The 27,669-nt window shown below is 42.5% G+C and overlaps 2 protein-coding genes across 3 annotated transcripts; one reads left to right on the top strand and one right to left on the bottom strand.

The window, feature by feature from the left end:
• Positions 1-394: 394 nt before the first annotated feature.
• On the top strand, positions 395-27,669 carry TMEM19 (transmembrane protein 19). Of its 2 annotated transcripts, XM_043446705.1 has the most exons (6): positions 397-1,024; positions 2,932-3,045; positions 11,991-12,128; positions 12,522-12,776; positions 13,926-14,135; positions 18,168-22,456. In XM_043446705.1, the coding sequence occupies exons 1-6, from the start codon at positions 895-897 to the stop codon at positions 18,329-18,331; spliced, it is 1,011 nt and encodes a 336-aa protein (XP_043302640.1). In that variant the 5' UTR covers positions 397-894; the 3' UTR covers positions 18,332-22,456. The 2 variants fall into 2 exon arrangements, with proteins under 2 accessions (XP_043302641.1, XP_043302640.1); XM_043446706.1 differs by lacking the exons at positions 13,926-14,135; positions 18,168-22,456 and adding an exon at positions 27,482-27,669 and having other exon boundaries at positions 395-1,024.
• On the bottom strand, positions 15,038-17,116 carry LOC122427319 (homeobox protein Hox-A10-like). Its single transcript, XM_043446707.1, has one exon. It carries the CDS (start codon positions 16,573-16,575, stop codon positions 16,291-16,293), a length of 285 nt encoding a protein of 94 aa, XP_043302642.1. The 5' UTR covers positions 16,576-17,116; the 3' UTR covers positions 15,038-16,290.

The raw sequence follows: 27,669 nt of genomic DNA, 5'->3' as shown, positions 1-27,669 counted from the left end.
AATTCCCCTTCTACAGCCCAATATATCCCTTTCCCCCTAAAAAGTCCGTTAATATTGTATGGCATGAACAATTCATCCGAATTTGATGCTTGACATGGACTTAACTGGATCTCAATCCACTTGCCTTCATTCCTCTTAGTCTCATGGTGGCGGTTTCACTTTTCAGCGCTTGGGTATGACCTCAAACGCAAGACCTTTATAGGGTGTTCCAGTTGCCTAGATTCTAAGAAGTACTGCTAACGCAAAGGGCACTATCGAAGGTACTCGCTAGCGGGAGCCTCCAGGCCTGCCTGCCCTTGGAGCCGCCCTTTAAACGCTCGCGTGAGTGAGGCCACGCCCGCGGTGGCCGCGGAGCATGCGCACAGGAGGCGCATCTTGGGCGCAGACGAGGGCAGGCGCGGGCGGAGCTCCGGGGCCCTGCGCCCGGCCGGCTGAATCAGGCCTCTGGAGCCGCGCGGGCGGCCGTGCGGAGCGACCACCCGCGGTCGGGCGCGACTCGCAGCCGGGACACCCCGCGTCCTAGTCCCGCGTCCCGCCCCTTCGCGCCGCGGGCGCCCGGCCTCTGCGCACGGGCGGGCGGGGAAGGCGGAGGTCGCCGCCCCGGGCCTCTGGTTGGCTGCCCCCGCTTCCCTTTCCCGTGCGCAGCGGCGAAGTTCAGGTGTGAAGTGACGGAGCTCTGCGAGCGGGTGCGGCTTCATCTCCTCGCCTAAGCTCCCGTGGCAGTACTCAGCCCAGTATCTAGAGACAGTTTCGGGCTTTGTTGTTTTCCGGACTGGTGGCAAATGTTTGCATTTATGTTCGCCTCTGTACGAATGTTTTGCTGGCCACTTAACTGACTTTATTTTTCTCCGAAACGCGAGATAGTTTCTTCCCCAGGTGTTTATATCATTTTTCATGCGAGATCTTGACGACAATACGTACAAAAAATACATAAAGATGATAACTAATATAGTTATATTGAGCCTGATCATTTGCATTTCTTCAGCTTTCTGGATTATGTCTATGACTGCAAGCACCTATTATGGTGAGTATGAATGTTCTAATTTGTCTTTAATCGGTGAAATTTAGAATGTCCCATTTTGAAGGCCAAAACTCATATCCTCTGAAGGGTTATAAACTGTTGTGTTTATTTAACTTCTGTGGCCTGACTTGGATTTACTAACATGGAAATATACAGTGCCTTGAACGTTTTAAAGCTTTTAATAAATATTGCTTGTCATACCAGTTATACCTGTTCCAAAATATGTTTTATATTTTATGTAATTGTTACGTCTATCTTGGTGAAAAGCAAGTGAAGTGAAACATAATTTTGCAAAGCAATTGCAGTGGTACTTTTAATAAGAACATTCATAAAGTTCATCAGTTTCATGTGTCCGGTAAAAAAAATGAAAATAAACGACACAGTGTTCACATTTGGAGATTTGGAAGATTTGCCTGCTGTTTGGTCACTGCCAAAGAGCAAAATTGTTTTAAAGCCTGAAACCAATTTGCATAAATACAAGGTACTCTGAACTCAAAACTTGAAGGTTTTGAAGCTGGTGTAGAGCACAAGTATGCTTTTGTACAGATTCCTTGATACCCCTTTATAAAAACGGAATACTGTTCAGTTGAAAGGAAAAGTGAAAAATAGAGTGAGAACGTAAACTCTTTTAAATGGTTGTAAGTGACTGCCATCTTAGACCTTAGTCGTTTTGCAAAGAAATGTGTGAATAATCTAGTGAGTGTTTTCCAAGCTACAGATTTCTGGCTGTTCATTCATGATTCCCAGTAGGGGACGATGGCTGGGGGAGGGAGGTAAGTAAGTAACACTGGCAGGTTAACTATGACTTGAACTAAATAGAGTAAGCCAGGATTTGTAAATTGAAGTGGCCCCTTGGGACCAGGCACCTAATGCAGGTAAGTGAAGCTGTCCAAGGCTTTTCTTTGCGTGTTAAGCACATGAGAACAGTTTGCACTTCTAGAAATAGGATTTTCCCAGTTTTTTTTTTAATGTTTCACCCTCTTTGTCTTGCATTTTCCTTTTTTTTTTTTCATTTTTTAAAATTTTTATTGTTTTAGTTGATGTACAATATTATATGTTGTACATATACATACAATAAAGTGAGTCATAATTTTTAAAAGTTATGCTCCATTTATAGTTATTATAAAATATTGACTATAACATTTCCCAATTTTCAGTAGAAATGTGGGCACAAACAATATTCATGTTTGTTTTTTTTTCATGTTTTTCTTGACTATAATCATTTTATATTAAAGGGGCGAGTTTACATGGTATCACCATGAATGGTCTAAAGGAGGTTGTTTCTCTTCCCCTGTAGTCAGTTCTGCCATGTGAGCCTGAGCATCCAGGTTTTAAAACAGGAAACAAGAGTCTGGATTTTTTTATACTAAATTTCCTAATCTTTATTGACTCAATTATCTGAAAAAAATTATGCTTGCCAAAACAAAACAAAGGATGCAACCTTTGGGAAAATCAGTTGCTAACCTTTGAATCCTGAGGTGTGTATGTAGCCTGTGGGAATGTCACCTTTTTAAAAAATCTCTGTGAAAGGCAGAGAGAGGAATAAGTGGATCCTGTTTAAAAAAAAAAACTAGATCCTGTTTGTTCTCTGCAGTTCTTGAGGTTGAATACATGCCTCCTTTCCAAAGAAAGAACCAGAAATGCATTTCACATCTTCAAATATGTATCAGATACCTGTTATTATAAATAGTTGTAAATGGTTATCAAAACTTAGACAGGACTTATTTTGTCACTCACCAGTAGGATTGTCTCTCTTGAGTTTCAACGTAAATATTTTACTTTGGTGGCTTCATCTCAGTTTCTCTACTTAGAACAGTATTTTAATCCAGAATACAGTTATCAAAGCTTGCACCCAAGACTAACCTGTGTAGGCTTGACACAATTTATGCTCTACTTCTGTAATTTTTCAGGTAACTTTCAGCCTGTTTCTCCTTGGCGTTGGCTGTTTTCTGTTGTTGTTCCTGTTTTGATCGTCTCTAATGGGTTTAAGAAGAAAAGTCTAGATCACAGTGGGGCTTTAGGAGGTATGTTTTTCTTTTGAACGTTTGGCATATAATTGCTTATGTAATTTAAATGGGTGGTTTCTAAATTCTGAACATATGAGTCTATAAATCACAATGTTACTTTGTGTAGACAATAATAAAGTTATGCCTTGCTCGCCATTCCTATTCTGCCAGAATTTCAGATACTAACATATCCTTTCAGTGTGACAAACAAATTGAACTTCGTAGTTGATAACAAGTAAATTAGTGGGATAGACTTCTGAGGACCTTGATTATTCAGCTTCTGAGTTGGATTAAATTTTCTGCAGGCCGAAACATGGGAGCATTTTACCTCAAGGTAAAGTGTAGCAGCCATTGGGAAGGATGTGCTCAGTCGTGGCCAGCTCTTTTCGACCCCAAGGACTGTAGCCGGCCAGGTTCCTCTATCCATGGGATTCTCCAGGCAAGAGTACTAGAGCCAGTCGCCACTTCCTGCTCCAAGGGGTCCTTCCCTGTCCAGGGATCGAACCCACATCTCGTGCATCTCCTGCTCTGCAGGCAGGTTATTTTCCCCTGAGCCACCTGGGAAGCCCATTTTGGGAAGAATAGCACTTGGAAATTACTATTAGTACCTCAAGTGGAGTAGTCCCAACTGAGTATTCTCAAATCTTCAGGATTGCGATGAGGACAGGCCATTTATTTATTCTTCTGGCAGATATTTATTAAGCATTTACTGTGTGCCGCTCTTCTAGAAACTGGGAGTATAGCTGTGAACAAAGGCAAGGTTTCAGATTTTATGGAACTTCTATTCTTTAGTACAGATAGATTAATAAAATACATAAACCTTTTCATATGTTGATAAAGTTTATGAGAGAAACTAAAGATAATAAAGTGTGAATATTGGGGAATGTGGGACACTTTTCTGTGAATAGGCTCAGGATTAACCTTTGTGTTAAAGAGGTGGTTTTGAACTGGGACCTGAAAAAGTCAGAAATGAGAAGAACTGCAAGAAGCATGTTCCAGGCTTGACAAAACAAGCAGAAAGGCCCTGACATGTTCAAGCCTGGTTTGTTTGGGAGTGAGAATAAGACTCATTCGACTGGAAAAGTCATGAGAGATAAACATTGAAGACAGATGCAATGGCCAGATAATACAGGGCTGCAGAGCACAATAAAGATTTCATCCCAAGCTAGAATCTCCCTGTCTCGAGCCAGAGGAGTGATGGGATCTGATATGACTTTGGGATTTTCATATCCTGCCAACGGTACAAGCCCCGAGACATGAGGATTCCCCTCAAATATGTCCTATAGACTGGGATCACTACACGATGCTGATTATTTAGAACTGGTAGGTCTCGAAGCCGCCTGCCCAGCCTTCAAGAGGCTGCTGATCATTAGCCTTAATGTACTGTAAACGTGCTTTCTCTCCTCTGTGTTCACATACAGCAGAGATTTTATAATGTATTATGAACTAGAGTGGGCCTTCACGGAGGCAAGATAGTCTGATAGGTAAAGGAGCAAGCACTGGAATCAGGCAAGATGAGTTTGAATGATGGCTAGGAAAGTCGTGGGGCTTTGAGAAAGTCACTTAACCTCCCTGTACCTCAGTTTTCTCTTCAGAGAAGAGGGTTTTTAACATCTAACCTAGAAATTAACATGCCATTGTAAGTCAACTATACTTCAACTTTTTAAGGATTCAGAAGATGAATAAATGCTTCCTGTGCATTAAAAGAATCCAGCCTAGAGAAGGACAACACCATGAAAGTAACAGCTTAAGCTCCATGGCACCTCATTTGCAGTAGTACCTTTTAAAGTCCTAGGAAGGGCCCTAGCATTGTGCTCTCATGGTCCTTTTGTTTTGTAAATTTTTCAGGGGTAAAAGATTTAAAAAAAAAAAAAAGTGAGCTTCAAGCCCCGCAAAATCTTGATCTACCCCTCATTTCATTCTTAGAGTTGCAGCAAGAATGAAGTAACTTCTGTGAAGTTTTTAGCTCAGTACCTAGACATATAGCCAGCATGTACAGGGTGATTGCCATTATTAGGCACAGGTCCTCAGGGAATGATGCTCATTCTTGTTCTTCAAAACTGAGACACACTCTTCGAGTTCTGTTGAGAAATTGAGAAATCCACTGTGAGCACTTTGAAAGCACTAACTCATCTATAGCAAATAATTTGAGCAGTCTCTGATGGAATATAATAATACAGAGTTATGCTTGCTAGAAATGTTTTTTGTCGGGTAGCCTTGCCTTGGTTTTCATTATTCTTGACCTGTGGGAAGAAGTGTCAAGTTCTTGGAGTGCTGTCTTCCTTTGGCTTCCATGCTGTTTATTGTCCTGTTTTCTTCTCTTACTTTTCTGCTCTCCACTTTGATTTCTTTCCTGCTACCATTTCCTTTTCTGCCTTCTAGCCCTTGGGCCTCTATTCCTCCCCTACTTGGCTTGATTGAGAATTAGAAGATAAGCATTTGAACCCTGGCATTGCCACCTCTCTCTCTGTGAACTTGGCCATGGCACCTATCTCCTCCGAGCCTCACTTTCTTCATGAAATAGGTCCCTGTGGGCTTCTTGGTGACGCTCAAACAAGAAAATGTGTGGGACACCGTATCTTTTAATCTATGAAGTCTTATACAATAAACTCCCCACAGACAGACTCTATCATATGCTTCTGTGTCCCATGCTTTTTTGAATCGTGCACACTGTTGTAACAGTGCTTGGGAAATACATGTAGATGGATTTTAAAACTCCACTCTTTACCTAATCATTCATTCTATGGAAAGTTTGTATCTTTTTTGTTTGGAGCTTCTTTTCCTCTTAAGGATAAAAAACTACTCTTGATTCAAAGTGTATCATCGTACTTGGGAAATCTGTCCTAACATGTGACTGCAAGTCACTTAAACTTCGTCTTAATGACTATTCCCACCTGTAAAATGAGAAGGGATAATAATAATGTCTATAGCATTGACTCATCATGAGGAGTCATACATATAAAATGATTAGCATAGGACCTGGCACTTAAAATATATATTTTATAAATGTTAGTATTGTTTTCCTTCCACAATTACTATTATAGGGATTTTACTCAGTTTTGCAATAGCATGTCTTTAGTGTGCTTGGAATTGAGAAGAGTTTCAGAACATCCTCAGGATCTGGGTATTTGGAGTGCTCTCCTCCCCTCTAGAGAAAGAATACCTCTAGAATAAGGAGAGGATGACAGGCGGGCTTATGTGAGAATGTGCTTGTAACCTGTAAAGCACTGTGCAAGTGATCTGCTCCAAGGAAGTGTTGTCCAGACTAGTTACTCAGCGTTCCTTTGAACATGTCTGTGTAGACAGTTTGTCGTCAATCTCTTGACAAGTTTAAATTTAATTTCACTTGTCAAGACTCTTGGGTTTAGTGATTTTTGCTTTTTTAAATTCATTCCTACAACAAATATTTAGTTTGTCAGACACTGTCTTGGGCACTGAAGACTAAGTAGTGAACAAAACAGGTAAAAATTTCCATTGTCAAAGAGCTTGCATTTCTAGTCGGGGAAACAGATGAGAAGTAGGAGGTGTTTGAGGCATTTAATCCCCGGAAGAAGATGCTGTGAGGGTGATGGGCGTGCCCAGCCAGTGGGGTGTTGTCAGAAAAGGCCAGTGGCTGTGCTTCATGTGGTCTTACGGAGGTGGCCTCACCTCTTTGGTTATCATAGTTTAGGTACGGTTTTCAATCTTTTCAAATAGAAATCTCATTCTGTCAGGTACCCAGAACTGATCAGAGCCAAAGAAAATGGTTTATGTTGCCCACTGTCACAAAGGACTAATCAATGAGCCACAGTGCTACTTTATTATTACTCTGATTAAATATAGAACTCCTGAGCCAACTGGGTGCAAACATCACTGTTCAGGTCAGGCCAGTTGAGAAGTCAGCTTTATTTAGAAGGTTGCTTTCCAGGTGGCTCAGTGGTAAAGAATCTGCCTGCCAGTGCAGGAGAATCAGGAGACATGGGTTCAATCCCTGGATGAGGAAGATCCCCTGGAGGAGGAAATGGCAACCCACTCCAGTATTCTTGTCAGGAAAAATCCTACGGACATTGGAGCCTGGCAGGCTATGGTTCATGGGGTCGCAAAGAGTTGGACACAACGGCACAGACACATCTTACTGAGAAACAGTCAGTAATGCAAACACATAGTTCAGAGAGTTCTGACCTTGGTATAGTGTTCAAGTCTGCCAACCTCTGGTTCTCTTGGCCTTCATATTCTATATTTTGGGCTAACCAGCCTTCTTACTGATTCTCACAGTCTTTCTCTAGGCAGTAGTATATTTGATACAATTGATTACATTTGAGTTTATTAGAGTAAAAAATTCCAATTGTACCTTTCCCTTTTCTGCCTCTCAGAGATTATTCCCAGGCCCCTTTGTTTGCAATTTTAGATAACTTTCAGCCTAGAGATCTCTTCAAGAAAATTAGAGATACCGGGGGAACTTCTCATGCAAAGATGGGCACAGTGAAGGACAGAAATGGTATGGACCTAACAGAAGCAGAAGATATTAAGAAGAGGTGGCAGGAATACAAAGAAGAACTGTACAAAAAAGATCTTTGTGACCAAGATAATCACGATGGTGTGATCATTCACCTGGAGCCAGATCCTGGAATGCGAAGTCAAGTGGGCCTTAGGAAGCATCACTAAAAACAAAGCTGGTGGAGATGATGGCATTCCAGTTGAGCTATTTCAAATCCTAAAAGATGATGCTGTGAAAGTGCTGCACTCAATATGCCAGCAAATTTGGAAAACTCAACAGTGGCCACAGGACTGGGAAATCTCAGTTTTCATTCCAATCCCAAAGAAAGGCAATGCCAAAGAATGCTCAAACTACCACACAATTGCACTCATCTCACACACTAGCAAAGTAATGCTCAAAATTCTTCAAGCCAGGCTTCAGCAGTACGTGAACCGAGAACTTCCAGATGTTCAAGCTGGTTTTAGAAAAGGCAGAGGAATCAGAGATCGAATTGCCAACATCCGTTGGATCATTGAAAAAGTAAGAGAGTTCCAGAAAAACATCTGCTTTATTGACTACACCAAAGCCTTTGACTGTGTGGATCACAGCAAACTGTGGAAAGTTCTTTAAGAGATGGGAGTAACCAGACCACCTGACCTGCCTTCTGAGAAATCTGTATACAGGTCAAGAAGCAACAGTTAGAACTGAACATGGAACAGCAGAGTGGTTCCAAATCGGGAAAGGAGCACATCAAGGCTGTATATTGTCACCCTGCTTATTTAACTTATATGCAGAGTACATCATGAGAAATGCCGGGCTGGATGAAGCACAAGCTGGGAGCAGGGTTGCCGGGAGAAATGTCAATAACCTCAGATATGCAGATGTTAACACTCTTATGGCAGAAAGTGAAGAAGAGCTGAAGAGCCTCCTGATGAAAGTGAAAGAGGAGAGTGAAAAAGTTGGCTTAAGCTCAACATTCAGAAAACTAAGATCATGGCATCTGGTCCCATCACTTCATGGTAAATAGATGGGGAAACAGTGGCTGACTTTATTTTTCTGGGCTCCAAAATCACTGCAGATGGTGACTGCAGCCATGAAATTAAAAGACGCTTGCTCCTTGGGAGAAAAGTTATGACCAACCAAGACAGCTTATTAAAAAGCAGAGACATTACTTTGCCAACAAAGATCCATCTAGTCAAGGCTGTGGTTTTTCCGGTAATCATATATGGATGTGACAGTTGGACTATAAAGAAAGCTGAGCACTGAAGAATTGATGCTTTTGAACTGTGGTGTTGGAGAAGGCTCTTGAGAGTCCCTTGGACTGCAAGGAGATCCAACCAGTCCATCCTGAAGGAAATCAGTCCTGAATATTCATTGGAAGGACTGATGCTGAAGCTGAAACTCCAGTACTTTGGCCACCTGATGTGAAGAGCTTATTCATTTGAAAAGACCCTAATGCTGGGAAAAATTGAGGGCAGGAGGAGAAGGGACGGCAGAGAATGAGATGGTTGGATGGCATTACAGACTCAATGGACATGGATTTGAGTGAAGTCTGGGAGTTAGTGATAGACAGGGAGGCCTGGTGTGCTGCAGTCCATGGGGTTGCAAAGAGTCGGACACGACTGAGTGACTGAACTGAACTGACTGATTCCCACTATCAGAGCTCTTTATAGACAGTGTTGTCTCACTTCCCCAGATGACATCTGCGAGTTACAGAATTAACATGTTTTAAACTCAGAAGGTAGCCATAATCCTTGAGTCTTCACTTTCCTTGAAAGCTTCCCATTGTTACATGTATTAAGTCCTTAGCACTGAGGAACCGTTAGAGATGTTAGAGGTGGGTTGAAGAGGTGGAACAGACATGTGCTGCAGATGGCAGTTACTAATCTAAAAGTTCAGACATAACTGGGAGATACAAAAAATTCTAAGATATTTTTAGACTACATCAAAAAAATCATTCGTTTGAAGCATGTTGCCTTCAATTTATTTCCTCATTCTGAACCTATCCTCAACTTGAACATTGGTTGCTTCATGTGGTATTTTGTGGTTGAAGTGGAGGGCAGCCCCTTGGAGAAGGGTGGGGCATGGTGGTGGTGAGGGAGAAAGGCACTCTGACTGTTACTTCACGTACTTCCATATGTTTTGGCCTTCCTCCCCGGGACTTGTGTGCTGTGTGCATATGTGCTCATTTGCTTAGTTGTGCCCAACTCTTTACAACCCCGTGGACTATAGCCTGCCAGGCTCGTCTGTCAATGGGATTTTCCAGGCAAGAATACTGGAGTGAGTCATCATTTCCTTCTTCAGGGGGTTGGGGGCGGGGCCTTCCTTGATAGCTCCATTGGTAAAGAATCCACTTTCAATGAGGGATACCTGGGTTCGATCCCTGGGTTGGGGAGATCCCCTGGGGAAGGGAAACGCTACCCCCTCCAGCATTCTAGCCTGGAGAATGCCATGGAGTGGGTAGCCTGGGTCAGACATGACTGAGTGACTTTCACTTTTCTCCAGGGGATCTTCCCGACTCAGGAATCAAACCCATGTTTCCTGCATTGGCAGGTGGATTCTTTATCACTGAGCCACCAGGGAAGCCCACTTGTATACTACTTGTGTAATATACTAAAAAACAATTGAAAAGACTTTAAGGTTGGATAACATCATAATATAATTGCAACAATAATGTGATTGTTGAGGTTTTGCCACTGTAACTGCTATTTAATATTATTGCCAATGATAGTAGTTAACATTTATTAAGGACTTCCTATGTGCTGGCTTATATAATAAGCATATTATTAAAATTATCTCGTTTAACTTTTCACTGTAAGCCAGTGAGGTAGGAATTATTATTAATACACTGATGAGAAATGGAAGCTTAAAGTTAGGTAACATCTAGTTTTTCAATAGTAAATGCAGCAGTTCAGGTTTTAACTTCAGAATGTTCAGCTCCAGAGGTGAAGCATTTTATTACTATTGGTACTTTATACAGCGTTATCCTGTTTCTTGCACTCTGAATTAAAATGTACTGAACTTAAGTAAAATGCCAATAATCAAGTAATTCAGTGAATGATGAATCAGTCTAGATCGAGCTAACCAATGGAAGGAATTACTTAAGAAATAGGAATCTGGGCCCTTGTTCTGTTATTTAATACTTAAATTATTAAATACATAGTAGCATACTTAATTGTTTAATATCTGTTCTGTTACTTAGTAGTGTTTGTTGTGTTATTTAATAAAAATCTTCATATAGCAAAAATGAATATATTTATCTTAAGAGTTACAGAGAGCAGAGATTGTCCACCATGCAGTTAGGGATGAAGAGGTTGTAGTTAATAATATTACCCTAGCGGGTGGCCTGGATAGGGCCAGAGGATTGCTGTGCCTGATTGTGCTCCTCACAGTCTCGGAAAATGCAAGGCTGGAAGGACTCGTGTATATGCATGAGTGTATATTTGTATGTGTGTATTCACTTGCTTTGTCCACAAAAAGCAAATATATCTCAGTAGACATGGATAGACCATGAGCCTAGATTTTGACCTCTAATATCCATTCCCCACTTTCTCCAGAGCTCCTCGGAGAAATGGCTGCTTTCAGGGCTGGGGCAAGGTAGGTTTAAGATGAGCCCCAAGCATTCTGTTATGCCAGAAAGAAAAGAAATGCTTTAAATATATATAGAGAGAGATCATGTCACATGAATACAGTTTTGTCTATTTTGTGTGTTTTGTCTGATATTGGTATAGCCACCCCTGCTCTCTTTTGGTCACTTATTTGCATGGATTATCTTTTTCAGTTCTTTTACTTTCACCCCATTGTATTTTTAGATTTAAAGCAAGTCTCTTGTAGTCAGCACATAGTTGGACCAGTATTTTTATCATTTTGCAGTCTCTGTTTTTTTGATTGGATCACTTAACCCATTTACATTTAAAATAATTACTAATAAGGAGAGACTTACTTCTGTCATGTTGGAATTTGTTTTCTATCTGCCTCTTTCTCCCAGATTCACTCTTGGATGGTCTATTTACTGAATTTTTTGTAAAGTGGAAAAAATATCCCAGATATGAAGGGAAAATGTAAAAAATAGAAACTTGAAAGACTGTGCTGCTGCTAAGTCACTTCAGTCATGTCCGACTCTATGCGACCCCATAGACGGCAGCCCACCAGGCTCCCCCGTCCCTGGGATTCTCCAGGCAAGAACACTGGAGTGGGTTGCCATTTCCTCCTCCAATGCATGAAAGGGAAAAGGGAAAGTGAAGTCGCTCAGTCATCTCTGACTCTTAGCAACCCCATGGATTGTAGCCTACCAGGCTCCTTCGTCCATGGGATTTTCCAGGCAAGAGTACTGGAGTGGGTTGCAATTGCATACTGTTTGGTAATGTCTTAGTTGGTAAAAATGTAAATATATTAGAAATGAACATTTCCAGTTTTAATATGAAAATAACTGAAAAAATTCATTCTTTTTTTTCACAGTGTTAGTGTATGGCCTAAGTGTAATTTTGTATATATGTGTTTCTTTCAGGGCTCGTGGTTGGCTTTATCCTAACCATTGCAAATTTCAGCTTTTTCACCTCTTTGCTGATGTTTTTTCTTACTTCCTCAAAACTTACTAAATGGAAGGGAGAAGTAAAGAAACGTCTAGATTCAGAATACAAGGAAGGTAAAATGAATTATATTTAATGTCACTTAAATTAGTAACTTTTATTTCATCTTAACATATCATAAGCTTTTAATCAGAACCTATTTAGACTCATGAAACATAAATTTTATATGAGAATTACTTAAAGTAGTGGCCTGATATAGTTTATTATTACTTTACCATGATAGCAAGAACACCAGAATTTTAGAAGTACTGAAGTCTATCATTAATTATTCTGAAACAATATAGAATGTGGGCAGTGTTATCATCCCACTGTTAGTCATTTTAAACATTGTGGTCATTTTTCTTTTCTTAACTTTCACAGTGTAAATAGGAACAGTTACAGGTGACTGTGTGGTCTTCCCCCTGAGGGGGAAGCATCCTTGTCCTCCTCGCTTTCTTGTTGCACCCTAGGTGGGCAGAGGAACTGGATCCAGGTGTTCTGCAATGGGGCTGTGCCCACGGAGCTGGCCCTGCTGTACATGATAGAAAGTGGCCCCGGGGAGATCCCGATAGACTTCTCCAGACAGCACACTGCTTCCTGGATGTGTTTGTCTCTCTTGGCTGCGCTGGCCTGCTCTGCTGGAGACACGTGGGCTTCAGAAGTTGGCCCTGTGCTGAGTAAGAGCACGCCAAGGCTGATAACGACCTGGGAGAAAGTTCCAGTTGGTGAGTCTTTATTGAAGTTTCTTTTTTAAAAAAAAAACTGAACAGGGACTTCCCTCGAGATTCAGTAGTTAAGACCCGAGGTTCCACTGCAGGGGATCCGGGTTCCATCTGTAATCAGGGAACTAAGATCCCTCATGACACACAGTGTGGCCAAAAAAAAAAGCCTCTTGATTTATCGTGCTTATTATTTAAAAGCCTTTTAAGAGTTTCAGTTTGGGGGTCTCCCCTAGTGGTCCAGTGGCTAAGACTCCATGCTCCCAATGCAGGTCTGAGTTCAATTCCTGGTCAGGGAACTAGATCATGCATGCCACAAGGAAGACTGAGGACCCCACATGCCAAAACTAAAACCCAGAGCAGCCAAATAAACAAATAATTTTTAAAAAAGAGAGAATTTCAATTTTCCCCCTTAATTGGAAAATGACTATAGGCTATTTAAACTGGTTATAATAAGTAGTAGTTGCAGGAAGTGCTAGTAACTCCTAGATAAATTGTATGGAAACATAGAGCTTGACCTGCAGGGCTTATCAGTAGGAAGGGAAAAGGAAAGAAATGATAGAATATCTCTTGGGAGCCTGTTATGTGGTCAGTGCTTCGGTGTATATCTTATTTTCCCATTGTTGTTATCAACTACTGCTACCGATGATAATAGTAATACTACTAGTGCTTTATCATCATCTCCTCCTCTTTCTTCTCCTTTTTCCTTCCTTTTGTCCCCTTCATTAGCAGCAGCAGCAACATAACAATTAATATATTTGAGTACCTGCTCGGTGCAAAGCAGTATTCTAACTGCTCTCCATTATTACTGTTTACTCTTAATAATCATGTACATTGGTCCTTTTATTTTTTATATCTCACAAACAAGTAAACTAAGGCATAGAGAAGTTACCTAACTTCATCACAGTCACCAAGCTTGGAAATGACAGAACTGAGATTGAAACCAGGCAGCCTGGCTCTCCTCAACTCACTGCTGAAAATGTCAGGAATTATTGAGGAGAAACGCCTCTTTTCTAAGTAGGAGGGTCTTTGGATTGCATCAGAGTGAACCCTTTCTTTGAGTTGGTTTTGATTAGACAGGTAACAGATGTTTTGCTTCTTACTTCCTGTGTTGGTTGATTCTTTGCCAGCTGATTTTCCCATGTTCTTCTTTAGGCACCAATGGAGGAGTGACGATGGTGGGCCTTGCCTCCAGTCTTCTTGGTGGGACCTTTGTGGGCATCGCTTACTTCCTCACACAATTGGTTTTTGTTAACGATTTAGACATTTCTGCTCCCCAGTGGCCAATTATTGCATTTGGGGGTCTGGCTGGACTACTAGGATCAATTGTGGATTCATATTTAGGAGCTACCATGCAATTTAGTGGTAAGAACATAACCCTATTATTGCAACTTATTGGTGTATTAAAGAAATGAGGACTTGGCCACACACAGTAGTAGCAGTGCCTAGCTGCTTCAGAGAAGATATGTTTTAGACATATCTTAGATATGTCATGTTTATGGACAAAAAATTCTAGGACTGTATTTTTGACTAATTGTAAACAAGTTATTTTAGTTTCTTTTTGTGGAAAGCGGAAAGCATGACAACAGAGATATTTAATGTAGGGTTGTTCTTTTCACCCACACTGCTTGTTGATTGCTAAAGGTCTGATCATGACACTGAATAAATGTGTCCTTAAAACCAAAAGAAAAGAGACAGGGGCTTCCTTGGTGGTGCAGTGGGTAGGAGTCTGCCCAGCAGGGCCGGAGACACAGGTTCGATCCCTGATTAGGAAGGTTCCACATGCCATGGAGCAGCCGGGCCTGTGCAAGAGCCCATCCTCTGCAACAAGAGAAGCGGCACAGCGAGGAGCCAGCACACTGAAACGAAGAGACGCTCCCACTCTGCACAACTGGAGAGAGCCCATGCAAAACCGTGAGGCCCAGTGCAGCCAAAACCGAAATAAATGTGTTTAAAAAAAGAGAAAGAAGTGGGAAAGAAATATGGAAAAGGAAAAAAGAGAAGATAATAAAAACAATCCCAAAGACACAGATTGTTGAGGGAGCCAGAATAATAGGGCAAAGTCTCTAATACAATTTTGAATTTCTTATTCTTTTGTGATAAACTGACTGAAAGAGAATTACTCCCGCAGAGCAATGAGTAGAAGCTGTACAGGGAATGATCATGCAGGAGACAGATGCATTTGCTTGTGGGATTTTTATCCCAGGGAAGCAGAATTTGGGAGTCAGATCACTCTTTTCTTTTTTTTTTTTTTTTTTTTTTTTTCATTCCACAGCTTTTATTCTTCTATAAGAACATAAACATCATCTTTTTTTTCCACGCACAGCAGCATTACAATATTAATTTATTCTGATTTAAGATTAGAAGTAAATAGAGCTAGAACTAACATTTATAATAATGATAGAATGCATTTGCATAAAACAAGATTGGCAATTTTTCATAATAGACATTTATACAGATTTGTATTTTATAGTTTTTTCTTTTTCTGCACCTACAGGTTTGACCCTTTTATGCATGTAACTTCACAGTATAAAGGAAACCCAGCAATGTCTCCCTTCTCTAGTCTATTCCGCTTGCTCCAGCCCTCCTCGGCTTCTGTGAATTTTGGAAAGAAAAGGGGGAAGGGGGGGGGGACCTCTGCAGAATAGGGAGAACTGTGGTGTGCTTGTCGTATGTTACCAGTGGTAACAATTATTTAATGACAAAAAATGCACTAAATCTGCATGTATAAACAAAGCTACATTCTATTATTTATCTACAGCCAGAAGGACATGGAAATTCAAAGTAACTGAAATAATTTAGTCCCACAATGCAAGACCTTACACAAACTGGAAGAGATGTTTCCTTCTCCTGGTCATTTCTTCTTCTTTTAAAGCTGAGCTATCTTACAGAGGAAGGAAAAATGAATCTTTCTGACTTTCTCAATTTTACCAATCAGCCAAAGTCAAACCCTTTTGCCAACCTGCATGTCCATTTCTGCAAGCCCTTCTCTTTGCCAAGGAAAAAAGAGAAAAGAAACCCAGAGGCCTGTGCCCCCTGATTAAACACAGCCCTGCACTCCAGGCAGGCAAGCCCGGTGGCGGCTCCTTGCACCATTGACCTCAGGCCAGACACCTCAGCTGCCTACAATGGGACCTCCGCCTTCCGGCTAGGTCGCCGGCCCGCAGGAAACCAGCTGCACCCGGAGGACAGAGGCCATTTCAAGCAGTGGAACCCCGAGACAGCAAACCATCCCAGTTACCACTTGACACTGAGGACAGCATCTCTCTATAGAATTTTAGCACGATATGGCTTTTTCCCCCAGAAAACAACAAATAAACCAGCACCAAGCAGACAGACAAAGAAACCAAAAGTCAGAACAAACCAGCCCTGCACAGATGTAACGGCCAGCGAGATGGCGAGTGTGGGAGGGAGGAGTGGGGGGCTCCCGCACAGGTGCGAGTTCCTGGGCAGAGCCGAAGACAAGAGGGAGGAGAACGGTTCTCTGGACACGGAAAGAACCACATTGCCTGGAGCTTCATCAGGAAAAATTAAAGTTGGCTGTGAGCTCCCGGATCCGGTTTTCTCGGTTCATTTTCTTCAGTTTCATCCTGCGGTTCTGAAACCAGATTTTAACTTGTCTGTCCGTGAGGTGGACGCTGCGGCTGATCTCTAGGCGCCGCTCTCGAGTAAGGTACATGTTGAACAGAAACTCCTTCTCCAGCTCCAGCGTCTGGTGCTTGGTGTAGGGGCAGCGCTTCTTTCGGCCGCTCTTTGCAGTGAGCCAGTTGGCTGCGTTTTCGCCTTTGGAATTGCCTTGACACATTTCCGAAATCACTGCCAAGGGACAGCTGGCTTCTCCGCGCCGCGACGCCTGCGAGGCCTAGAGAAGGCGCGTTGCTTTAAATTACAACACCAACCACTTCTTGAAGGTGAGCCCCCCCTTTTTCTGATACGGAGGAGAGCGGGACAAGTGAAATAAGGTAACGTGCTGCTCTTAGTATCAGAAGCGAACAAAGGCCAAGAATCGCGCTGGGGTTCCCAGCTCCCCGGCGGCTTTGACATTGATCGGAAGTGCGCCATCTCGTGGCGGCCGAGCGCCTAGACCCGGCCCGAACTCCTGCCCGCAGCCGGGAGAGGAGAGCAGGCTCAAGGCAGAGACAAGAAGGAGAGAATGTGCCCAGCCCGCTGCTAAAGAGATCTCATTTTTACATCTAAGAAATTGCTGCAAAACCCCAGCCGGGTTTATAGCGGCGCATTCCAAATATGCAAATTGGCCGGCCCCGGACGGGTTTACGACCACATTGTCACAGCCATCGGAGGATGGGCTTTTATAGGGCTCAGAAATCAAACCCGCGCCCGCTCGCCGCCGCCCGCCCTCGAACAGTCCCTGGGAGTCAGATCACTCTTATGCCCCTCTTTCCATTTGTTTTCCAAATCCATTGAAGAAATAATTATTCTGCTAACCTGACGCTACACAGATGATGTGCTTTTCTACTGTGACGTCCTGCCTGCTGGTCCTGCACCAAGATACATAAGCGTTTTCTCCAGCATTTTCTGTGCTCTGCACCTAAGGCTCTCCTGTCATGTCAGTGTACCGACTTGTTCCCTTTGGTGTGTCTTGGCTCCAGCCTCTGACCAGCCACATGTTCTCCTTTGATTCATACAGTGAAGAGGCTGGAAGTCTCCAGACGGTTCCCCAAACACAGTGCTCCCAGTTCTCTTCATGCCCTGGTGTAATCTCTTTCCACCAACAAAACATCTGTGCTCTCAGCTTCATTAGTCTTACCTAGATGCTGGGAGGAAGCAGTCAGATTTTAATTTATGCTAAAGGGTCAGTAACCATACACACAACACATTACACCTTTTATGTTAAAGAGCCTAGGTTTTATTCTAAACTGAGTTCTAACTTGGAAATTTCTGATCATATTGAGTAGGTTGGAAAAAAAACTGTGGGCTGGGGGCCAGATTGGATTCATCTCTGTGTGCCTCCTTTGTGTGAGCTCCTTGCTGGGCCTCTTAGTGTCTATTGTAGAGGTTGCAAAGGTGACCCCTGCTCTCAGGAGCCTTCCATGTGGTCTTAGAGGGGAGCCCCCAGGAAGGCAAGCCCAGTCTGCCAGTTTCACGCCACCTCTGCTTTTCAAGGCCTTCCTTCTCCTTCTGAAAGAACTCCAGCATTGTTGAGAGACCAGTATTGAGGCGTACTGAGACCCATTTCTTCAAGGAAGCCTTTTGTAACCATGGGTTCCGTCTCACTCACCATGTAGGTTATCCACTAAAGTCATTCTTTGAATGGCCGAGAATCTTTGCAAGGTTATCATCTTTAGAGGAGAAAGCTAATTTGGTTTTTTTTTTGCTGTTGTTTTTAAAATCAAGTCATTTGGATTTTCCACTTCATTCGCTCCTTTTTCATTCCAGGTTTGGATGAAAGCACTGGCATGGTGGTCAACAGCCCAGGGAAGGAGGTGAAGTACATAGCAGGGAAACCCATTCTCGACAACAATGCCGTGAATCTCTTTTCTTCTGTCCTCGTAGCCCTCTTGCTCCCAACAGCTGCTTGGGGTTTTTGGCCTAGACAGTGAACTTTATTTCATTTACCAAAGTTAAAACTATGATGAGTTTAGCTAAATTTGCAATTCCAAGTTTTATCCCAAGAAGAATACCTATAATGACAAAGCAGAAGTGCCAGTTCCTCCTCTAGTCCATTATTGATGGCATGTCAGTTTTCCTCCCTGTAATGCGTTTCTAATAGCTAATATCTTCCTGGTGAAAGACAATACTCAATTTAGCTACTTTTCTTCTGCTGAATGGAACTTTAACAGTGAAGTTATAACGTCCCAATATATTGAACTGAATGTTCCTACATGGTAGATACAAATTTTGTTTATTTAAATCAGCAGAGGGACTAAAAGTGATAAAATTTTTAAATGGTTGAGTTGTGATGGAGAAATGTCTCCATGCCACTTACCCAGATGTTGTATTCGTTTTAAGTATTGAAACGAATGCGTGCGGAGGCCTGCGTTAAGTGTAGTATCTTGGGCTTCTCCCGTCACCTGCCACTTATTACTGTGAAAAGTGTGGAGCGTGGTTCCTGGTGAGCTGCAACGTCTTCCCCACTTTTATTCTTCCTTCCTCAGAGTTAGTGATGGAAAAAAAGTAAATGTCTTTTTCATGTGACCATTAGAACGCACACAAAAAAGATTATTTTTAAGTAAAAGCAAAAGAGAGATCTGAGATCTAAAAAATGTGCACCTTACTATATATTTCAGTTGGTCTCTGAGCAGAAGTTATCTTAAACTTAATAGCTTTAAGGCATTTTGTAGCCTTCTTTGAAATTTGTCTATGAATGTGGTTTACATTGGCATCTTGACCAGTGAGAGTCACTGGAAAATTAGTGCAATTATTGTTTCATTTGCTGTCCTAGAATTCACTGGAAGATGCTGTGATTTCCTCTACTATAGCCTCAACCAAAGTGAATTCTACTTTTCAGTTACATTCTTCAGTTTGATGTATGTGCTAAAGGAGTTTAATATAGTATGGGTTATTGTGCTAAAAGTATTTTGAAATATCTCTCATGTGATTTCAATATCTTTTTTCCCTTGCGCCTTGTGCATTCATAGAAAAATTGAGGAGAGATTGATGAATAAGCCACTATCAGAGTGGAGAAAGCTTAGAATTCTTTATTGGTGACTGCTTCAGTGATTATCTAGAAATGACTTGGTTCAGGAAGAATTTTTAAAAAAAAAACAGTTGACAGACTTAAGCCTTAAGCCTTAAGCCAAGCAACTCAGTGGGTCTCAACCTGTCTGCTTTGTGTATACATTGACATCACCTGAGCATCTTTTTAAAGAAATACTTATATCTGCGCTTCTTCCAAAATTTCTGACTTATGTGGTCTGGGACACAGACTGAGTATTGGGACTTTTTAAAGCCCTGGCTGCACCTTAGAATTGTGTAGGGAATTTTTAAAAACACTTGTCAAGGCCGCTCTCTAGACCAAGTAAATCAGAATGTCTGAAAGTGAGATCCATGCATGGGTTATTTTTAGAAAACTCCCTAGGAGGGTCCAGTGTTTAAACAGTTTGAAAACTATGAAATAGGAATATGCTGTCCTCAGTCACTCAGTCGTGCTTGACTCTTTACAGCCCTATGGATGGACTGTAGCCTGCCAGCCTCCTTTGTCCATGGGATTTTTCCAGGCAAGAATACTGGAGTGGGTTGCCATTTCCTCCTCTAGAGGAACTTCCCATCGCAGGGATCGAACCCACTTCTCCTGTGTCTCCTGCTTCGGCAGGCAGATTCTTTACCACTGAGCCTCTAGGGAAGCCCCAAATTAAGAATACCTTTATACAAGTGTCAAATCATTTTGTTGTACACCTGAAATTAATGTTGTATGTCAATTATAGTTCAATAAAAATAAAAAAAGAATACCCCATACCTAAAAGTCTCAAAAGAGTGGGGCTTTTCATTTTTATGCAGACTGCTGTTAGCAGCAGCACTAGCTGTTGCCTTTATGGATGGGTAGCTTCTGGTAATACAGAGTCTTACGTGACTTCCCACATCATTGCTCTGTCATTTTTTTGAGTGCAGCTTGTGTGTTCCTAGAGCTGTTCTAACATTCCTCTTTTCTCTTTCTCCTGGAGATTTAGCCTCATGACGTTCTTTAGGGCAGACATACTCATTGGAACCATTTTGGGTTTGGCGGAATCACCACATTGGTAACAGTTTGGGGACGTATGCTTTACAATCCTTTATTTGAAAACCAAGGGCTAGTTGTGTTTTGGAATCAAAATTTTTCAGATTTTAGACAAGTGATAGGGTAAATATAAAATATTTTACTTAAAACTGTGCAAAGAGTCTAGAAGGGCACCCATTACCAAATACACTGATATTTCTGTGGTGAATATATGAATACCACCAATAAATGTGATAACTAAGGACTCTGAGTGCCTCAAATCAGGTCAGATCAGTTTTTGTCACAGAATTTAGGAAGAAATTCTCTGTTTAAAGAGCATGTTTGGATATGATAATTGTAGACTTTTAAAAAATGTGCTTTTTAAAAAAAAAAAATTTCCATGTACTAGATATTTTACTGTAACAAATAAACAATTTATGTAAAAAATGCTTTTCATGGAAGGAGCTCCATGGAGCCATTTACTAAAATAATATGTGTACTGCTGCTTACCTAGGCAGCCTAAAGGCATACGTTCTATTTCTTGCCATACTCTCACACAGTAGAAAAGAACAAGGTATATGTGGCTCAGGGCAGCTCCTAAAGGAGATCTGAAGACTTCAAGGAGTATTATTTGAAGGCTTATCAAAGGAAGCCATCAGGAGAACAGTGAACTGATAAGACCAATCATTCCGTTCTTAGCTTTTCTCATCCCTTAAGTTATCTATGCCTTGGCCTGGGTGCGTATGGTGGTGGTGTAGTTGTTAAGTCATGTCCAATTCTTGCAACCCCATGGACTGTAACCTGCCAGGCTCCTCTGTCCATGGGATTCTCCAGGCAAGAATACTGGAGTGAGTTGCCATTTTCTTCTCCAGGGGATCTTCCTGACCCAGGAATCGGTATCTCTTTATTTTTTCTAGCGGCTTTACCTGTAGGATGCTGGCTCCAGAAATGCCAACCTCATCCCCATTAGGCATAGACGTAGTATAAAGAAAAATCACATGAGTTGACATATTGTAAACGTTGCCACATGCCCGCAGCGCAGACAGCTGCTGCCTGTCTGTCCCGTGGGCGTCCTGGGGCTCCATCCTCTGGTGTTCCTGACACCCCGCAGTGAGAGGAGACTGCTTGGCCAGCAGATCCCAGGCGACTTGCAAGAGCTTTCAGCGTGCATGCACAAGTGTGCAACTGCACCATGGAGTCCTGTTGCTTTAGCTTCAAATGGTTCTGAACATTTAAAAAATAAGTGTTCAGTATATGTTAATTAAGTTGTTTGAGCCTAATCAGCTTTCCCATTTAAGAGTCACTAAAAGTTGATGATCAGGAACATATTTCTGGAAGAAAATTAAAAAACCGGTTTGGTTACCTGAACTTTACAGGACTGCCATGACGCCAGTGTGTCTCAATCGTGTGACACAGTTCTAATGACTTTGGAACTAATGAATCAGGAAATGATTGTAGAAGGGGTAGGGTTGAGGCGGATTAACAGGGCAAAGCTTCTGAATTTATTTTTTCTGAGAATACATGTTAATTCCCTTTCATTTATCATAACCACATCCTTCAAAACTTACTTTACACATGTGGCAACTCTTTTTTTAATGTTTGGATATTTTTTAATGTGTAATTAATACTCTGAATCTATCCTTTTTAAAAATTATAACACTAGAGGTAAACTAAAATATCCTTTGCCTCCACTACCTCCTCAACAAATCTAGCTTTCTCCCACCTTCCCCAAGATAACAGCTGTTAGTAATTTGAGATATTTTCTAGATGTTACTTGTTTGGGATGTATTTTAATGTATATTAATCAGTCAGATTTTCTTATAATTTGCACTGTCATTTTGCTGCTTCAAGTCAGGTACTTATACCCAAGAAACACCTATTTAGGAAAAATGATTAGAAGGATGTATACCAAAATATTAATGTGTTATCTGTTATGATTATAGATTATTTTTATTTTTGAAATAATTTTTAAAGTTTTTGATCTATTATTTACAATAAAGCTACTGTTAAATACAAAATACAAAAATAATTTTAAATACATCTCTATGAGGTTTTTGTTTTTGGCTGTGTCGTGCTTCTTGTGGGATTTCAGTTCCCTGGCCAGGGATTGAACCCAGGCCTCAGCAGTGAAAGCGCCAAATTCTAATCCCTGGACCACCAGGGAATTCCCTAAATACTTTTCTAAAAGTCTGCAATCAAATAAGTTTCTTCTGCAAATGAAAAAAATGCTCAGAGTAAACAAAATAATCTCTGGGAATAACCCCTCTTCCCCACCACCCTTCCCCATTGTTATTTTAAATGGTATTCCCTCTCTTTATAAACAGCCCTATTAGTAATGAATTTGAAAAGTAAAATGGGGTTTCAAGCAACATAAATCCAGTCATCCAACGGTCACCTGCTGTCTTTATGCTTCAGGCACTGTGTTCTGGATCTAATGAATCAAAGATGACTGGAAAAGGACTGTGCCCTCCAGGTCTGATAAGAGTGGGGAAGACAGATGTGTGTAACTAGCATGTTGAATAAATATGATATGTGGACTATGATTTAAGCAGCTTTAGTTTTGTCTTCTATTGGCCCTTCAAACTTCCCATAACCTTATATAGAAATGTGGACATTTGCCATGTGAATAGCAAGCTCTGAATGAACATTTCTTATTCCTAGAAACAGGTGGGAGAATGGGTGAACTCTCAGAGAGCAGAAAACCACGTTACCCTTTCCCACTGCAGGCTTCCAGCTGAAGCAGGTTCAAGCTGAGAGTGGGGATTTGGTGGGGGAAGATTTTTTTGTATGTTTTGCTTTTATTTTTTAACCCAGGTTGTGCTATTCTAAATGCTGAATTGAGACTGCTGATAAACTCAAGTTTTGCTGATGCTGGTTGACTGAATGTTTAAATGGCCTCACATGTTGAAATCGTAACCTCCAGTGTGATGGTGGTAGGAGATGGGGCTTCAGGAGGTGACTGGATCATTGATCCTCCTGAATGGGATCGGTGCCTTATAAAACAGATGCCAGAGAGCCCTCTTGTCCTCTCCACCACATAAGAACACTTGAGAAAATGGCCATCTGCAACCCAGAAGGGGGTCCTTAACGGAATCCGAGCTCGCTGCCACCCTGATCTTGGACTTCTAGCCTCCAGAACTGTGAAAAGTAAATTTCTGTTGCTTGTAGGTCACCCAGTCTCTGGTACTTTTGTTACAGCCATTGGAACGGACTGAGACACTGGTGTAGAAGTGGGAAGGGAGATAGAGGTAGGAAGAAAATAAGTCTGCAATGATAGTTTTGATTGTCTAGGCATGGCAGATAGTGACTGCAGCCATGAAATGAAAAGACGCTTACTCCTTGGGAGAAAAGTTATGACCAACCTCAACAGCATATTAAAAAGTAGAAACGTTACTTTGCCAACAAAGGTCCATCTAGTCAAGGCTATGGTTTTTCCAGTGGTCATGGATGGATGTAACAGTTGGACTATAAAGAAAGCTAAGCGCAGAAGAATTGATGCTTTTGAACTGCGGTGTTGGAGAAGACTCTTGAGAGTCCCTTGAACTGCAAGGAGATCCAACCAGTCCATCCTAAAGGAGATCAGTCCTGGGTGTTCATTGGAAGGACTGATGTTGAAGCTGAAAGTCCAATACTTTGGCCACCTGATGCGAAGAGCAGAGTCATTTGAAAAGACCCTGATGTTGGGAAAGATTGAAGGCTGGAGGAGAAGGGGACAACAGAGGATGAGAAGGTTGGATGGCATCACTGACTCAATGGACGTGAGTTTGAGTAAACTCCGGGAGTTGGTGATGGACAGGGAGGCCTGGTGTGCTGCAGTCCATGGGGTCGCAAAGAGCAACACGACTGAGCGACTGAACTGAACTGAGGCATGGCAGATGGCAAATGCTGGTGTTACTGAATGAGTCTCATGTAGGAGGTTAGACTTGGTATTATCCTGCAGGGTGCTTTTTTGGGCTATTTGGAGGTTTCCTGGAAGCACTTCTTCTGGAAGTGCTGGCCAGTCTCAGTGCAATCTCTGGCTTCACCGTCAAAGAGGGAGTCAGCACTTTCTTGCCCTCTGGGGTCCCAGGCAGGGGTTAGTCCCCAGGATGAACTTTGGCGTTAACGTTCTCAGGCATGACTCGGTACTGGCTTGCTCGCTCTCTCCTCTTCTTCACAGTTCTTAACACCAGTAGCTGCATCTGTAGTCCAAGTGGTTCGTTCCATTAGTTATCTGTTGAAGCAAACCGCCCCAGAACTTAGTGGCTAACAGCAAAAGCCATTCATTTGCTCACAGTTTGTGGCTGGCTGTTCGGGTTGAGCTCAGCTGGGCAGTTCTGTTTTAAGTGACGTCAGCTGGGCTCACTCAGCCATGTCTGCCGTCAGTTGACTGGTCATTGGGGGGCTGGACCGGCTGGTTGTGATGGCTTCGTTTGTATGACTGGCACCTTGATGCTGCCTCTTGACTCGGCTTCTCTCTATGACCCGTCTGTCATCCTTTAGTAGGCTTCTTTACCTACTGGAGACAGGTGTTTCCAGACAGCAAAAGTAGGAGCTGCAAGTTCTCCTAAGGCCTTGCCTTAGAAGTCTCATGATGTCATTTCTGCCACAATTATTGGTCCAAAAAGTTAAAAGACTACTTAGATTCAAGGGGTGGAAAAATGTACTCCACCCTTCATGGCAGGAATAGTAGAGTTACATGTGTTAGTCACTCAGTCATGTCCGACACTTTGTGACTCCCGGCTCCTAAGGTGCCCTTCCAGACCCCTCTGTCCATGGGATTTCTCAGGCAAGAATTACTGGAGTGGGTTGCCCTTCCTTTCTCAGGGGAATCTCCCTGACCCCGGGATCAAACCTAGGTCTCCTGCATTGCAGGTGGATTCTTCACCATCTGAGCCACCGGGGAAGCCATACTAAAGGAGAAAGGTGCAGAGGCATGTGATGACATGGCGGGCATTGTTCTAACAATCTCCCACTCTGTTACTTCTCAATTACTGGGCATCTAGCCTCTTTCTGCTGAGGTCATCTTACCAATCAGGTAACCCTATTGGACAGGATTCAAGACAATCTCGTGATAAGGTTTCACCAGGTGAACTTCATGTGCTCCATGGGAAAATTCCGTGGGTTGCTTTGACAACCCCTGGAAGTGCTAGCCAATCTCAGTGAAATCTCTGGCTTCAACATCAAACAGGGAATTGGGTACTTTCTTGCCCTCTGGAATCCCAGACAGGGCTCAGTCCTCAGGATGAACATTGGCATTAACTTTCTCAGGCATGACTTGGGCACTGGCCTTCCCTCTCTCTCTGAACTAAAGGAAAAACTCTCTCAGGGTACACGTGAAGTTTCCTCCCCAGGTTGAGGATTCACAGCCTGGCTACCACTCCCTCTAAAGAAACTGTTCACTCTCCACACAGAAGCTTCCTCCTCTCTGGCTGCATTTTATAGCTCTGGTCCGGCTGAGGAGTCCAGGCGTTCTGCAGCACGTTTCAGGTTCTCTGTGGAAGGGTGTGTGCCTTAGCCTCAATTCAGTCTCCAGATGCCAGTCATATCATACTTGCATGTCCATCACAACTAGGCATCCTAACACTGTGTGTTCACATACGTTACATTTTAGCCAGGATACAAGGGTAAGACAGAGGCAAGTGGGAACCCTGCCACTAGCTGGTGGTGATCTGAGAACACCCGGCAGAAAACATTAAGTGGAACACTAAAAGATGAGTAAAACTTTGTCAAGTCAAGATGGTGGGGACTCCCTCCCAGAGGGCATGACGACACATCCAAGTACTGAGCTCCACAGGGTGTGGCCTTTTGAGGCACCGTGACTAGAGATTTGGTACTGACTAAAGACTGAAAACGAAAGCATCAGTCACTCCGTCGTGTCCAGCTCTTTGTGACCCCGTGGACTAGCCTATCAAGCTGTCCACGGGATTCTCCAGGCAAGAATACTGGAGTGGGTGGCCATTCTCTTCTCCAGGGTGTCTTTCCGACCCAGGGATGGAACCCAGGTCTCTTGCATTGACAGATTCTTTACCATCTCAGCCATCAGGGAAGCCCTGGTAGTTTGGAATCTGTCTGTGAAGGACCCTAATATTAACCCTGTGACCTTGGGGCAAAACATAGTCTTTCTGTGTGGAAAATGATATTAATGTGCATACTTTAGTTTCACATATGGTTAATATAAAATCAGTCAATATAAGTAAAAAGCCTCTGGGAAAACCATGTGCCCTAGGCAGAATAATGGTCCCCAGAAGCTGTCCCTGTCCCAGTCTTTGGAGTCTGTGACAACCAGACCTGGTAAAGAAGACTTACAGATTAAGGTTGAGAACTTTGAGGTGGGGAGATTAGCCTGGATTACCCAGGTGAATTCAACTTCCTCACGGGCATCCCTTAAAATGGAAAACTTTTCCAGGCTGTGATCAAAGAAAGAGATGTGACAACAGAAGAAGTCAGAGAGATGCTGGTTTTGCAAATGGATGAAGGGGGCCATGAGCCAAGGAATGTGGACAGCTTCTAGAAGCTGGTGAAGTGAGGAAACACATTCTTCCCTGGGGTCTGCAGAAGAATGCAGCCCTGCCGATGCCTTGACTTCAGGACTTTGACCTGCAGAACTGTAAGGCAATAAGTCAGTGTTGTTTTAAGCCACTAAGTTTGTGATCATTTTGTCATTTTTCAGCAGCCACAGAAAACTAATAGACCATGTGAGCTTTGAATGGCAGCTGGATGCAGCACAAGTCCTGGAGCTAGACTGCCTGGGTTCAGAGCCTAGCTCTGCCACTTACTAGCTGCATGACCCTGTTTACTTAGCCTCTCTGTGCCTCAGATTCTTCATCCATAAAATGGGGCTATTAATAGCACCTAGCTCATGGTGCTGCTGTGAGGATCACATGAGTTCACCCTTCTAACATACCTAGCACAGTCTCTAGCATTATAATACACAAAAGATAGTTAATGTTATCATTGGACTTCCCAGGTGGCTCAGTGGTAAAGAATCTGCCTGCCAGTGTGGGAGACACAGGAGACTCAGATTCAATTTGGGTTGGGAAGATCCCCTGGAGGAGGGAATGGCAACCCACTCCAGTATTCTTGCCTGGAGAATCCCATGGACAGAGGAATCTTGAGGGCTACAATCCATGTGATCACAAAGAGTCAGATACAACTGCGCAAGTGAGTATGCACACATGCAAATGTCATCATTGCTATTTGACACATCCAAAGTGCCATGCGAAAGCAAGTTATTTCTACTTTTTCTGAATTTTTATTTATTTT

Source organism: Cervus canadensis, chromosome 25 (genome assembly GCF_019320065.1).
Source record: "Cervus canadensis isolate Bull #8, Minnesota chromosome 25, ASM1932006v1, whole genome shotgun sequence".
In the NCBI taxonomy this organism is placed as follows: domain Eukaryota; kingdom Metazoa; phylum Chordata; class Mammalia; order Artiodactyla; family Cervidae; genus Cervus; species Cervus canadensis.
This window is presented reverse-complemented; position numbering and strand designations above follow the sequence as displayed.

Coding starts and splice junctions, on each gene's coding strand:
- TMEM19 (XM_043446705.1), top strand. CDS start 895: ATGCGAGATCTTGACGACAATACGTACAAAAAATACATAAAGATGATA. Junction 3,046..11,990: donor TCACAGTGGGGCTTTAGGAG/GTATGTTTTTCT, acceptor TGTTTCTTTCAG/GGCTCGTGGTTGGCTTTATC. Junction 12,777..13,925: donor CTGGGAGAAAGTTCCAGTTG/GTGAGTCTTTAT, acceptor GTTCTTCTTTAG/GCACCAATGGAGGAGTGACG.
- LOC122427319 (XM_043446707.1), bottom strand. CDS start 16,575: ATGTGTCAAGGCAATTCCAAAGGCGAAAACGCAGCCAACTGGCTCACT.